Consider the following 14,592-nt stretch of genomic DNA (forward strand, 5'->3'; position numbering starts at 1 on the left):
ATTGGCTGCTTTGGGTAATTGGTTTTTAAATAGGATTTAGGAGTAACGTTTTACTACTCCATAATCTATTTCTTTTAGCTGCCAGTTTTTGAGGTTTGTAGTTTTATATACAACCCTTTACTTGTTCATTCAGTACAACTACAGTTTTTTGCTGGTTTCTGCTATATTATTTGTGAAGAATTAGGGGAGGATACTTCTCTGTTTCAGCTTTATTCTACCATCTTTACTAGATGTCCTCTCTCTCCCTCCCTTCCTTCCCCTTTCAGCCCCTCTCTCCCTTCACTGCCTTTTGTATCTCTGAATTGTCGTGGAATTGTCGTGGACCAATCAAGTTTTGATGCTTCTTTCCATTTCTTTTTATTTATCGTGTTTTTTGCCTTACTTATTTTAGTGTTATTTAGTACATAAAAGTTCTGTACTGTTGTGTTCACTATTACAAGCAAAATTATTCTCTCACCCCTTTTCACTTTGTCAGTATCCTGTCCTCCTACAAACTGTGCTGCAACTGCATTAGAAAAAACGTGTAGTCCTGCAGTCTGGCTCTCAGAAGTTAGTGTTAATGGAGGACTGGAGGTCAACTTCAAAGGAATGAGTGAAGTTGAAGTTTATGAGAATTCACTCGATGATTTGGTCTCTTCAGGGAGAAGAGCCAAAGATTAAGATTTATGATTGAAGTTTGTAAAACTGTGTAAACACTACCAACAGGATAAACTCTTTCTTGTTTTGTATTAAATCTCAGACTGTTAGAACAAAAGGCTAGTTTAGTTTCTAAGTCTGAAGAAAATGGGTTTCATTGAAATAAAGGGAATTCAGCTTCAAAACTTAAAATAAGTATCATGTTCTCTGAGCAGCCTTCCCCTCTCCTCTGCCCTACCCAGCCTTCATCCTGGGTTAGGTGCCATGCTTAGCTGTATGTCCTCACTAGTGCCCAGGTTTCGATCTCATAATGCTTGTATACCCTAGTTTAATTATCTAGTTATTTGTCTTCTCCACTAGGCTAGAGGCTCCTTGGGATCTCTTTTCAGTATTTTGTTCAAAATTCTCAATATATAGTAAGCATTTGGTGAATGTGGAGGTTAGAGCACAAGCAGACAATAAATGCATATAACTCATCCCTATTGGAAAAACAAAACTAAAGGATACCTGATTTTTTCCAAATAAAATCTAGATTATTTGATTCTTACAAAAAATTGAAGTGCTTTTTTAGTTTAGTAAAAGTAATACTTCCTGACTAATGTAGCAGCATCTGGGAGAGACTGAGGTTAAAAGAAGTGAAATGTGAGCAATAGGGATCCAGAATTGGAATTCAAATTCGGATGTGACTAGGTGCAGACAAGCTCCATTTTTATAGCGTATCTTTTTTTTTTTTTTTTTTAAGATTTTATTTATTTGAGGGGCTCCTGGGTGGCTCAGTCGTTAAGCATCTGCCTTGGGCTCTGGTCATGATCCCTGGACCCTGGGATCGGGCCCCGCGTCAGGCTCCCTGCTCAGCGGGAAGCCTGCTTCTCCCTCTCCCACTCCCGCTGCTTGTGTTCCCTCTCTCGCTGTGTCTCTCTCTGTCAAGTAAATAAATAAAATCTTAAAAAAAAAAAAAAAGATATTTATTTGAGAGATCACAAGCGGGGGGGAGGGGCAGAGGGAGAAGCAGACTCCCTGCTGAGCGGGGAGCCTGATGCAGGACTCGATCCCGGGACTCTGGGATCATGACCTGAGCCAAAGGCAGACACTTAACTGACTGAGCCAACCAGGTACCCGTTAGACGGTATCTTATATAAACTAAAAGATTGGTGTCTCGGAGTTCTGGGGTCCAATACTAACACTGTTATATAGACCAAACGTATAAATATGTTTGCCTGCCTAACAAAATTTTGGACACAATCCAGATTACAGTCTACTTTTAAAAACAGAATTACCTAGTAACTCTGGACCTACACCCTTAGTAACATGTCCTCTTTAAATACGACATGAACTTTCCAGTTGCTTCAGTTCCCCACTGCTTCCAGTCAGGTTTTCTCATTCGTTTGCCTGACTGGTTCCTAAAGGCATTCAAGTTTGCAACCCCAAATAGCCTCCTAGAATCTCAGCCTTTCTAGGGCCCAGTAAAGATCCAGCTGTCTAAATGATGCTTGCATCTTAGTTCTTATTCACTAGTTTTCAGACTATGTTTCTCTGTACTCCGTCAAGGGGTAGTCTAGGGGATGTGGCAAGAAGTGGATGAACAAGACAGGCTGAGCCATTCAGCCTCTCAGCAGCCCAAACTTCTGATTAAATGGAATTAACTTTGATTTCATTGTTTCACATACTGTGCTTCCTCAAAAAAAAATTTCAGTTGAATCAAAGATTGGAGATATTAAAGGTTTTCTTTTGTTAGTGGTAGAGCTCTAGTTCAGGTGCTCAAGTCCAAACCCTCATTTTGCCAATGGGAAAAGAGACTTTTAGAGGTAAAGTGATTTGTCCAAGGTCACAAGGCTAGTTAATGTCGGAGCTGCCTACATTCAGATAACTAAAGCAGAAAGAGTAAAACTTAAGCAAACAGTATCTACCTCTTGCCTCTTTGCTATTGTTTGCAAATATGATGTGTACTGAAATTTTATTTTTTGTTAGCACATTAAAAACCCCAGTGTAGGGCGCCTGGGTGGCTCAGTTGGTTAAGCGACTGCCTTCGGCTCAGGTCATGATCCTGGAGTCCCTGGATCGAGTCCCGCGTCGGGCTCCCTGCTCGGCAGGGAGTCTGCTTCTCCCTCTGACCCTCCCCCCCTCATGTGCTGTCTCTCTCACACTCTCTCTCTCAAATAAATAAATAAAATCTTTAAAAAATAAAAAATAAAAAAAATAAATAAATAAAAACCCCAGTGTATAACATAGATTAATATTTAATTTAGCATTCAGTTTTGATATCCTTTAGGCTTTTTTGGAAAATTCCTACTTATATAGAAAAAAAGTCTAGATTACCCTGATTCCAATTAAAATACAGCACTTCCTGTACCTCTGAAACAAATAATACATTATATGTTTAAAAAAAAAAAAGAAGAAGATAGTAGGAAGGGAAAAATGAAGGGGAGGAAATCGGAGGGGGAGACGAACCATGAGAGACTATGGACTCTGAGAAACAAACTGAGGGTTCTGGAGGGGAGGGGGTGGGGGGCTGGGTTAGCCTGGTGATGGGTATTAAAGAGGGCACGTACTGAATGGAGCACTGGGTGTTATATGCAAACAATGAATCATGGAACACTACATCAAAAACTAATGATGTAATGTATGGTGATTAACATAACATAATAAAATAAAATTTAAAAAAGAAATACAGCACTTCCAGTTTTGGAGACCCTAGATAGTTCACTGGCTAACGAATTCCAGCTACTCCGTATCAGATTTTATGAACTGTATTCTTAAAATAGTCACCAAATGCTTCCCTAGTGCAATACTTAGAAATCTTTATTATTACCCTACTGGATTCATGTTCATGGTTTCTCCCTTTTTCTACAGGTGGTCATAATGTCACAATCTCCTTGCAGTCCAGGACTGGGCACACCCATATGCCTTCTGTAGTTGGCGTCCTTGTCTTTACCCAGTTCTGGTTCTGGTTTCCTCTTTCACACTTCCTGTCATTGGCTTATACCCCTACCTGTGTCATTGGCCTTAACAAGGACTTAAAGGTATGTTCGTGAGACCTCAGTTTTAAGTGTAACTTCTTCACTGTATCCTAACCACCCACTCAGAAGAGTTTTCATGAAATTTTAAAGATGAGTTGTCATCTCACCAATATTGTATTTCCCCTTTAAATTGAGTCATGACCTTGTTGAGTGGAGTGTGTCAGTGGAAGTTTTGAAAATCAAATCTCCTTACTAACTGTAACCTTGGATGAATCAGTTGAGAGGGAATGGTAAGAGGGGGCAAATATAAAAATATGAAAAAGCTTTATAGATCACTCTTACCAATTTTATTTAATACTGAAATTCTTTGGGAGCTTTTGAAGGATTTCATGCAGATAAATGACTTGATGAGATTTGCATTCTAGAAACAACATTCTGGTATCAGTGGAAATCTATTACAGTGAATGCTATTGCAGTAATCTGGGCAAGAAGGAAAGGTGACCTGAACTAAATCTTAGGAAGGAGTGAAGGTTTGAGACAGGGCCATGTTTCATAGTTTTGTGATGCTAGAGTATTTGATGGAAGAAAGGATTAGTGCTAAAGGGAAAAGCAAAATGGGAGGATGTCTCTTTGGTAGTGGCAGAAAATGAGGCCAATGTTGAGGAGCCGAGGAATCTGACAGAAACTGGTCACATGACTCAAGGACTGAGGGTGATACATCCCCTGTCATCACACCATCCTTTTTTTTTTTTTTTTTTAATGGGGTTTGTGCTTAGGTCTTTCTCAGTCCTGTGGCCTGATGATTCAGCTGTTCTGTCTTCTCAGAGGCCTTTTGACCTTCAAATAACTCTTACATCTGTTCATCACTTCTGTTACAATGTTCTATTAAATTTCAAAGTGGAAAAATTGGGGGCCAGAAAATGGCTGATAAAGACTGAGTAGTTCATCCAGTTGACTTTTTTTTTCCAGTATAGCTATACAGCCATTTATCCCTAAGTGTTTCAGTATAAAACTACTCACATTTATAAATATTGAGCAGTTTTATCTTTCAAAATAAGAATCTTTAGGTTTTCCAATCCCTAACCTTTAACACTGTGGTTAAACATCCTATATAATCTATAGGGACTTTTTCCTCTAACACACAATTTTCTGATCTGTTTCCATTCTTTACAAGGAAAGTGGGATTAAAAAGACAAGATTCCTTATCCTAGTAAATATGATGCCTATTACCATTCTCTATCAGTGTAAATTGGGGAAACAGAGAAAAATTCAGACTAGTGAAGTTAACACCTAGTCAGTAAGTAACGTGAAGCTGACTTTTTCCATTAGACTCATGTTAGACTCTTGTCAGGGATGATGTGGTATAGAAACGTACAGACTTGTGTATATTGTTCGAGTGGTATAAGGAGGGTACGTGGGAGTTAGGTATACAGGTTAGGTAGCCAAGTAACACTTTACAAAGGAGGTAACGGTTGATCTGATGCTTACACCATGAGTGGGGCTTAACCCACTGAAGCAGGGTACACGTCCAGTAAAGATGAGATCGAGGGGTGCCTGTAAACAGGCACAGAGCTTCAGGAAAGTACGGAACTGCAGGTAGTTCCGTAAAGCACTTCAAAACAAATTCAGTGTAAGAAGACAGATGCCTATAAGGGAGTACTGTACGAGAACATTTCGCCTGGATTGAAACTTTATTGTATGCTTGCTAAGAGCATAGAATTCTTAAATCTTGATTTGGGTTTTTTTAACGTAAGGGGGAAAATTCTTTTATTTCTTCAGATGCCGAAAGTTCAGTATAAATCAAACTGTAAACCATCCACATTTGCATATCCTGCCCCTCTGGAAGTACCAAAAGAAAAAGAAAAGGAAAAGGTAGGTTCTTTGTTCCCTTGAGCAGCATTTATACTTATATATAGAAGCTACTTAGTGTTTTACTAGGGATTGTTTTAAATATTTTTATGTTTTAGGGGCCCTGGGTGGCTCAGTTGTTAAGCGTCTGCCTTCGGCTCAGGTCATGATCCCAGGGTCCTGGGATCAAGCCCCGCATCGGGCTCCCTGCTCCGCGGGACGCCTGCTTCTCCCTCTCCCACTCCCCCTGCTTGTGTTCCCTCTCTCACTGTCTCTCTCTGTCAAATAAATAAATAAAATCTTTTAACAAAAAAATAAATATTTTTGTGTTTTAAATTAGATATTTTCAAAGTAATACTCTTATGGTAAAATCTAACATTACACAAGAATGTAAAGTAAAAGCGCTTTTTCTTTCCTGGTCATCCAAGTCCCATGTTGCAGGAATCATAATTTGAACCCCTCCAAATGTTTTCTCCACACATATCAATACTTTTTACACCATAGATAGAATTATTTTTGACATACTGTTCTGCAGCTTACCATTTTTACTTTAACAATTAATCTTTAAGGGGCGTCTGGCTGATTCAGTCAGTAGGGTGTGCAGCTCTTGATCTCAGGGTCCTGAGTTCAAGCCACATTGAGCGTGGAGCCTACCTAAAATAAAACAAAAAATAATAATCTTTAAAAATTTCAATATATATGGATCTCATATTTGCCCCAGGCAATCCCTTTATGTATATATACCATTATTTGTCTTCTCGGTTCCTCATCTGATGGACATTTTAAGGTGATTTCTAATTAATCACTGTTACACATGAGATTAGAGTAAGAGTCTTTATACACGTATATGTGTGAACTTGTACAAGTGTATCTGTAGGTTAGGATATTAGATGTGATTGATTAAAAGTAATGTACATTATTTATTTTCATAGGTATTAACTAAATTTCCTTTCAAAATGGCTATAACCAACTCACATTCCTCTATCAGTTGTGTATGAGAACATTCACTGATGTGTGTTAAATCAAACTATAGTGAATTAGAGAGCTGCACTTACTCCTCACGTTTTCTCAGTAAAATTATCCTTTCTGATACCTTATATTTAAGAAAATGCTTTTTTTCCTCTCAAGGCAGTGTTCCATATTAGCCAGTTGTTGATTATTTGCTATGAACTTTGTGTGTAAGTGGGGATATTTATATAATTGACCAAATTTGAGGGTGGTGGTTGATGATTATCCTCTGGCAACCATCTCGTCACATTTCATCAGCTCTGTTTCAAACCCCCAGCTTTTGGGTCAGAAACAAAATCAGCTTTATACCAATACTACCAGCCTTTCAAAGTCTTCTTCACCCTCGATTTCAGTGAGACCCATCAGGAAGTGTAGTTCTAGGCTAACCACTTACCCACTGTGTATTACAATTGTAGGACATCAAATTCAGTAAGAATATCTTTATGACCAGGTTTGGAGGAAATTTTTATGTTTTCTAGTGCTTTCCCTATAAAGTAAAAAAGGGTGTAGCCCCCAAATATCCCAGAATCTCATGATAGCAAATCCACATTTAAGGTAGGCTAAGATTAAAAAAAAAGAAAAATTAGAATATATTGGACACAGCCTCCAGGAACTAAAGAGTCACCTGAGGACCATAGTAGTAAATAATGTGAATAAATGTGCTGCTTGCTTTTCCCATTTATTCCCTAATGATCTGATTTTTTATGATATTTACTGCCAGGAAACAAAGTAGTATTGTAGAACCGAGTTCTCTTTGGGCTTGTACCTTTGTATGTAAGTAAGAGATTATAATTACCCTGTTCACTTCTTCTAGGTTTCCACTGCTGTGTTATCTATTACCGCCAAGGCTAAAAAGAAGGAAAAAGAAAAGGAGAAAAAAGAGGAGGAGAAAATGGAAGTGGTAGGTATAATTTGGTGGTCATGTGGGTTGATATATCTATCTCTGTCATGGTCCAGATTCTTCCTTAAGTGAACATTACCATACCTTGCTCTTGGCTTCCCTTAAATAAGTATCCTGTTCCAAGCAGAGACTCCTATAGTTTTAATTGGAAGATACTTGAGTTCTTGGAGAAAATGACAACTAAAATGGGTTTTGAAGGGCGGTGTAGAATTTTCAGACAATGAGATGATGGTGGGAGAAAAAAAGGCCCTTTCAAGCAAGGAGAATATCATTTATTTAAATAGACCCTCTTTTTCTGGTCTCTCTTGATAGAGAAACCTCATCCTTTTAAAACCAAGTTACATAGCATTCTCACCCCTAAGCACAGTTACTCTCTCTCCTCTGAGTCTAGTATGACTTTTGTTGTACTTTAATTATATCTAATCCTAGCTAACTTTCGTACCTGAGAGTTGCTCAGTAAACTTATCAAACATTACTCAGTGATATAGAAGAGAAGTGAACCTTTGTTGGGCTATTTTTTAATATTTTCCAGGATGAAGCAGAAAAAAAGGAAGAAAAAGAGAAGAAAAAAGAACCTGAGCCAAACTTCCAGTTATTGGATAACCCAGCCCGAGTTATGCCTGCCCAGCTTAAGGTCCTGACCATGCCAGAGACCTGTAGATACCAGCCTTTCAAACCAGTAAGTTATCGATGGCCCTTAGCTATATACCAGTGGGATATTAATTCATGGGACAGTGGTATATTGACAGAGGAGGATAAATCTCCAGAGCGTTGGAGAAAGCTCTCTAGTACAAATAAATCTGTATATGAAGAATCGTATAAACGTATTTTTGTTTGTAACTCTTCTGTCTGGTTTAAAAGATAAGTGCATAAAGCAATCATAAGTTGATGTGCACACACTGTATAAAAGTGTAAAGTTAAAATATGCATTAAATATGTCAAGGTTCTGGCTGCTATAGCAGATTGCCACCTACCATTTAAAACTGAATGGCTTAGGGGCGCCTGGGTGGCTCAGTTGGTTAAGCAACTGCCTTCGGCTCAGGTCATGATCCTGGAGTCCCGGGATCGAGTCCCGCATCAGGCTCCCTGCTCAGCAAGGAGGCTGCTTCTCCCTCTGATCCTCCCCCTCTCATGCTCTCTGTCTCCCATTCTCTCTCTCAGATAAATAAATAAAAAATCTTAAAAAAAAAATAAATAAAACTGAATGGCTTAAACAACAAACATTTCTCACAGTTCTAGGGGCTAGAAGTCCAAGATTAGGGTACCAGCATGATTGGGTTCTTAGTAAAGGCCCTCATCCTACATCTTCTCATTGTATCTTCATATGACAGAGAGAAAGGAAACTCGCTCTCTTCGTGCCTCTCCTTATAAGGGCACTGATTTTACTACTCATGGGGTCTTCACCCTGGTGACCTAATTGCTTCCTAAAGGCCCACATCCTAATACTATCAGGGGGTTAGGATTTCAACATATGAATGGCAGGGTGGAGAGACACAAACGTTCAGTCCAATAACACAAAGGAGTAGGGAAATACCGGTATATTGAAGTGTAGTTTTTGTATACTATTGAAATTAAGTTACTCTTTTTCAGTGAGATTAAGCTGTTAATTGCAACCCCAAAGGGAACCACCCAACAAAATAACTCAAAAAGTAGACTCAAACAAGAAAATTAAACTCAGTACACTAGAAAATATCTGTTTAATACCAAAGAAGCCAGCAGTGGAAGAATTGAGGAACAAAAATATGTAAGACATACAAAAAACAGCAAAATGGCAGGAACAAATCTTAGTTATCACATGAGAGGTCTTTTTTTTTTTTTTTTTTTTTAAGTAACCTCTAGGCCCAGTGTGGGCCTAGAACTCATGACCCCAAGATCAAGAGTCTCATGCTCTACCAACTGAGCCAGCCAGGGGACCCTAATCACATAAGATGTAAATGGACTAACCATACCAGTTAAAGGGCAGAGATCAGCCAAATGGATAAAAAAGAAAATGATCCAACTATATGTTCTCTACCAGAGACACACTTTATGGGACACCTGGCTGGCTCAGTCAGCAGAGCATGCAACTCCTGATCTCAAGGTTGTAAGTCCGAGCCCCACCCTTGGGTGTAGAGATTACTTAAAAAGTAAAATCTTAGGGATGCCTGGGTGGCTCAGTCAGTTAAGCGTCTGGCTTCAGCTCAGGTCATGATCCCAGGATCCTGGGATCAAGTCCCACATCGGGCTCCTTGCTCAGCAGGGAGCCTGCTTCTCCCTCTGCCTACAGCTCTCCCTGCTTGTGCACTCTCTCTCTGGCATATAAAGAAATAAAAAATCTTTAAAAAAAATAAAATCTTAAAACATACACACACTTTAGATTCAAAGATTGAAGTAGATTAAAAGCAAAAGGTTGAGAAGATATCCCATGTAAACAAGTCACTAAAAGAAAGCTGGAGCAGCTGTACCAACATCAGACAAAATATACTTTAAAAGAAAAATTTGGGGGGCACCTGGGTGGCTCAGTCATTTAAGCATCTGCCTTCGGCTCAGGTCATGATCCCGGGGTCCTGGGATCGAGCCCCACATTGGGCTCCCTGCTCAGCGGGGAGCCTGCTTCTCCCTCTCCCTCTCCCTCTGCCTGCAGCTCCCCCTGCTTGTGCTCTCTGTCTGTCAAATAAATAATATCTTAGAAAGAAAGAGAGAAAGAGAAAGAAAAGAAAAATTGTTGCTGGAGACAACATTTTACAGTGGTAAAAAGGTCATGAGCACCTGGCTGGCTCAGTCGGTAGATCGCGCGACTCTTGATCTCAGGGTTGTAGGTTCAAGCCCCACATTGAGTATAGAGATTACTTTTAAAAAATAAAATAAAGGGCGCCTGGGTGGCTCAGTCGTTAAGCGTCTGCCTTCGGCTCGGGTCGTGATCTCAGGGTCCTGGGATCGAGCCCCACATTGGGCTCCCCGCTCAGCGGGAGGCCTGCTTCTCCCTCTCCCACTCCCCCTGCTTGTGTTCCCTCTCTCGCTGTGTCTCTCTCTGTCAGGTAGATAAATAAAATCTTTTAAAAAAATAATAAAAATCCTAAACCATGTTGCTATAAGGCTCTTCCCTGATGTTGTATATATTGCAGGATTTGAGTTGGATTATTTCATTCCAGTTGAGCATGAAATAGTACAGTTATAACCTGGAGCCATCTGTTTCCAAAATACAGGAAGTCCTTATTGTGAACATAAGTATTTTCTTGTTTGGTAGACGATTCATCTTCATTTGGTCCTTTAGAAGGCTCAGGTAAACTTTTAGACCTTGGAGGATTAGGACAGTGGCCTTGTACTATGATTGTTCTTGGGTGCATATTGGTAGTAAAGGCAGGGTCCATTCATAAAATGGCTTTCTTCAAGGAAAGCAGACTTTTTAAGGGAAAGAGAAAATAATGTGTATGAATATGTATGTCGAGAGAAGAGAAATAGTGCAGAAATTCATGAAGGCACACCAGTTTTATAGCATGGCAGGGCAAAGTTCCAGTGAATAAAAATCAGATTAGGTTGAACTGCAGAGCTATTTTGTATATATGTGAATCATCTGACTAATGTGCTTGTGCTGCTTTTCCTTCCCAGTAATTTGCTTTGGTAGAAATAATGTTTTTCCAGATGTGCCTTGCCACTTGACTGATTTAATTACAGAGAGTAGCTTTCCATTTCCTTTGACACGGGCAAGCAAATAGAGTAAGATTAGCACACACAGACGGGTGGATAGTTTGGTGTGTGAATTTACTTCTGCTGATGTTTGGGAGAGGGCTAATAAAATGCTTCTACACTCTAGTTCTTTTTTGTTTCCCATCTACTACGTCCTCGTCTTGTATTGCAAGGATTTGTAGATTAAAGTGAAAAACATTCCGTGTATCTGTGATATATGTTGTTCACTCTGTCATTCTGAAATCGCTGGAAAGAAATTGGCTTTTCATTTGTAGATTGTCTTTTGTGTCCAAAATGATAGTTTTGTCACAAGTACTAAAGTGTCTATTAGAGTAGTGTGCTTCTCAAACTTTAGTGTGCATACATATCACCTGTGGGTCTTGTTAAAATGCAGATTCTGTAGATCTAGGTCGGGCTATGTTTTCTGCATTTCTAACAAACTCCCAGGTGATAATGCTGCAACTGGTCCAGGAGCACGTGTTGAGTAGCAAGGCATTAGAATGCCGTGTTTGGACAGTAAACTTGCTCTACAGCCGTACTGCGGCAGTGCTGGAAATACTGCTCTTCAGTTGGGACACATCGTCTAAAAAGAAGAGTACCACATGTTCTGCCACTGGGCTAAGTTTGTAAATACTCCGTATAGATTACAGTTTTCTGTATCCTTTGTAATGTACGTTGATTGTTGCTTTCCTCGTTTAGTTCTCAGACTAACTGAAGGAATGGAAGAGGAAGATCTTATTAGCCGCTTCTTGCAGCTGAACAGTTTGTCAGGGTGTAGCTTCACACAGGCGCACGTGCATGGGTTTCCTGGCGCTTGTCTGGTGAAGTGTAGTTCTCTTCCAGTTCTTTACTTCCAGATCATTGAAGTAGCCTTAAGGTGCCATTTAACAAACACGCCCTCTAGACCCTGGAGCAGTCTGAAAATATGAGTGGAATTTGTGCTTCTTCATTCCTTGCTCTGTGTTTACAGCTCTCCATTGGAGGCATCATCATCCTGAAGGATACCAGTGAAGACATTGAAGAACTGGTAGAACCTGTGGCAGCCCATGGCCCAAAAATCGAGGAAGAAGAACAAGAGCCAGAACCTCCAGAACCATTTGAATATATCGATGATTAAGGACCAGAGGTATGTGTAGAATAAAATTGTGTATCAAGGGAAATCTGTTTGTCAATACATCTTAAATGTTTCCGGCAGAGACATCGTGTCACTTTTTCCATTCCTTTTGTGCTTTAATTCCTGTTTACGTACATGGTATTAAAATTTCCCCTCTTTTTGACTTCTTCAGCATACATAACCTCCAATTCCTTTTTCTTTCTCCTTTGACTCTCTCTCTACACTCTAGTGTTTGACCAGTGCTGTTCAGAATGGCTAAAAACTATTCTCATAGGTCCATGAGGCGGTAGGGAGCTTGCTCCAAAATGTCATTCTGTTCAATGCTTCTTTCATTGAAAAAGCTTTGCTTACCCCCTCACCCCGAAAAGAGTCAACTGAACTGACCATTTGCTCATGATAGAGTTGATTTACACTTTGATGTGAGCCCCTTATTACAGATCAGTTACAGTTTACGGCCAGCACTGGTTCATGGATCACTGATTCATCTCTCTCTCTCTCTCTCGCTCGCTCTCTCCCTTTCCTTTGGTGATACTTTTGGCACTAAAAGCCTTAATATTCATTTACTCACTGAAGTTATCAAACATCTAATGTGTGTAAGACACAGTGCTTAAAGGTACTTCGGTGTCAGTTTAGACTATATAACACAAAGCTTTGTCCAGTTGAAAAAGATTATGATACCAGTATTCTAACAGTGTTGAAGTAGGTCTTTAGATGCAAAAAATTGGAATAATCTAATGTCATGAAATTGTCGTTCTTATTTCCCCCATTTTTTTGAATCACATATTTGAAGATGCATATAAACTATATAATGAAGGTTTTCTCATTCCACCCTAGTACAAATACATTGTCAGACAAATAAGAATTTAGTCTTTTCTTCTACTCTTTAAAGAAAATAAGAAGAGTATCATTTATTACATTATGACAAAAGAAAAATACATTTAAATGCCAGGCTGTAAATCTAGCACCATGAGTGTTACACACTGACTAGCAATTAATGAAAGTTTTTACAGAAATCTCAGATAAATATTAAGGCAGAAGCCCTACCATTAGTAGGAAAATATATTCAAGCTCCCAAAAGTGTTTGGACCTTTGATTGAGAGAGGGAGATTTATACTAACTTCCTGTCTATGTAAAATTGCTTTGAAAATTATCTTTGGGCCTTTGATGGTTTCCTAAGCTTTACCCAACCAGCACATGGCGGTATTGATACCATAAGCACTCAGTCTCTCTGTGGAACGAGCAGACTCACATTAGCCCCCTCAAGCCTTTCACCACACTTACCTTACTGAAAAACCTCCTGATTAATAAGTCTTTCAAGGCAATTAACTACAAGATGGCTTAGAAGTTTTTAGTTAGAAATTGGATTTTTTTTTTCAAGATTTTATTTATTTATTTGACAGAGAGAGACACAGCGAGAGCAGGAACACAAGCAGGGGGAGAGGGAGAGGGAGAAGCAGGCTTCCCGCGGAGCAGGGAGCCCGATGTGGGGCTCGATCCCAGGACCCTGGGACCATGACCTGAGCTGAAGGCAGATGCCTAACTACTGAGCCACCCAGGCGCCCCAGAAATCGGATTTTTTTTAAGCAAACTCTAAACCCGATGGGGACTCAAACTCCTGAGATCCAGTCACATGCTCTACCGACTGAACCAGCCAAGCACCCCAGAAATTGGATTCTTACTCTTTTCCAAAGGATAAAATACTCAGTCTAGAGGGAGTGTAAGAACTGTAGTCTGTCCTATCGAACACTGGCATATTAGGACTGCATAGGCAGGGTTAGGGGCTAGTTTTAGACTTCGACAGCTAGTGGTGAAAAAAAATTTTTTTCTTTTAAACAAAGAATGACCCTAGCTTTTCCCCCTGCCCCCTTCCTTAGGCTCTCATTGCTCGTCTGAAGAAGATTGTCCAGGCCCGTATTGGAGATGCCTGTGAAGAAATCCGTGCTGAGACCTGCTACTCACTGCATGTCCCATTGCCTCCACGCTGACCCGAAGAACCTTGTCTCCAAGTCTTTGGTGAAGAGAAGATATATGACTATTTAGTGTGCTCTTTCACAGAACTTGGTTTTCAAATAAATATATTAAAATCTCCAGATGGATGAGGACTTTTTAATTTGTTTGTTTTTTCAGCCTCAATTTTAAATAAATGGACCTAATACCCTCCCCCCCCACACACACACCATGAATTGCCTAAACCCAGAGAGCTAAATCCTTGATTGCCAGGATGAGTATGCATGATTTTCCTATTGATGAAAAAGTTAAACTAGTTTATAGATTATTTGAAAAATAATGGGAAAAGAATAAGAAAAAAAATCAACCTTGTTCTTCACTCCAAAAATTCTTTGCAGTTTTTTTAAATCAGGTTGAGGGTATGAGGTACCGTCATTTACTGAAGAAGTCCCTTTAGTGGTCCAAGGGAAATGTCTGTTTAGGCAGCTCAGAAGCATTATTTAAAAGTAAGCTTT

At 39.6% G+C, this 14,592-nt stretch overlaps 1 protein-coding gene across 1 annotated transcript in view; it reads left to right on the plus strand.

The window, feature by feature from the left end:
• Positions 1-14,218, plus strand: part of PSMD1 (proteasome 26S subunit, non-ATPase 1) — an 88,185-nt gene extending 73,967 nt beyond the window's left edge. The window contains exons 19-24 of the mRNA XM_078070036.1: positions 3,399-3,656; positions 5,373-5,465; positions 7,264-7,350; positions 7,883-8,029; positions 11,987-12,142; positions 14,005-14,218. Coding sequence (XP_077926162.1) covers positions 3,399-3,656; positions 5,373-5,465; positions 7,264-7,350; positions 7,883-8,029; positions 11,987-12,133 — 732 coding nt within the window. The 3' untranslated portion in view covers positions 12,134-12,142; positions 14,005-14,218. The remainder of the gene's footprint in view (positions 1-3,398; positions 3,657-5,372; positions 5,466-7,263; positions 7,351-7,882; positions 8,030-11,986; positions 12,143-14,004) is intronic.
• Positions 14,219-14,592: the final 374 nt, after the last annotated feature.

Source organism: Halichoerus grypus, chromosome 4 (genome assembly GCF_964656455.1).
Source record: "Halichoerus grypus chromosome 4, mHalGry1.hap1.1, whole genome shotgun sequence".
Classification (NCBI taxonomy): Eukaryota; Metazoa; Chordata; class Mammalia; order Carnivora; family Phocidae; genus Halichoerus; species Halichoerus grypus.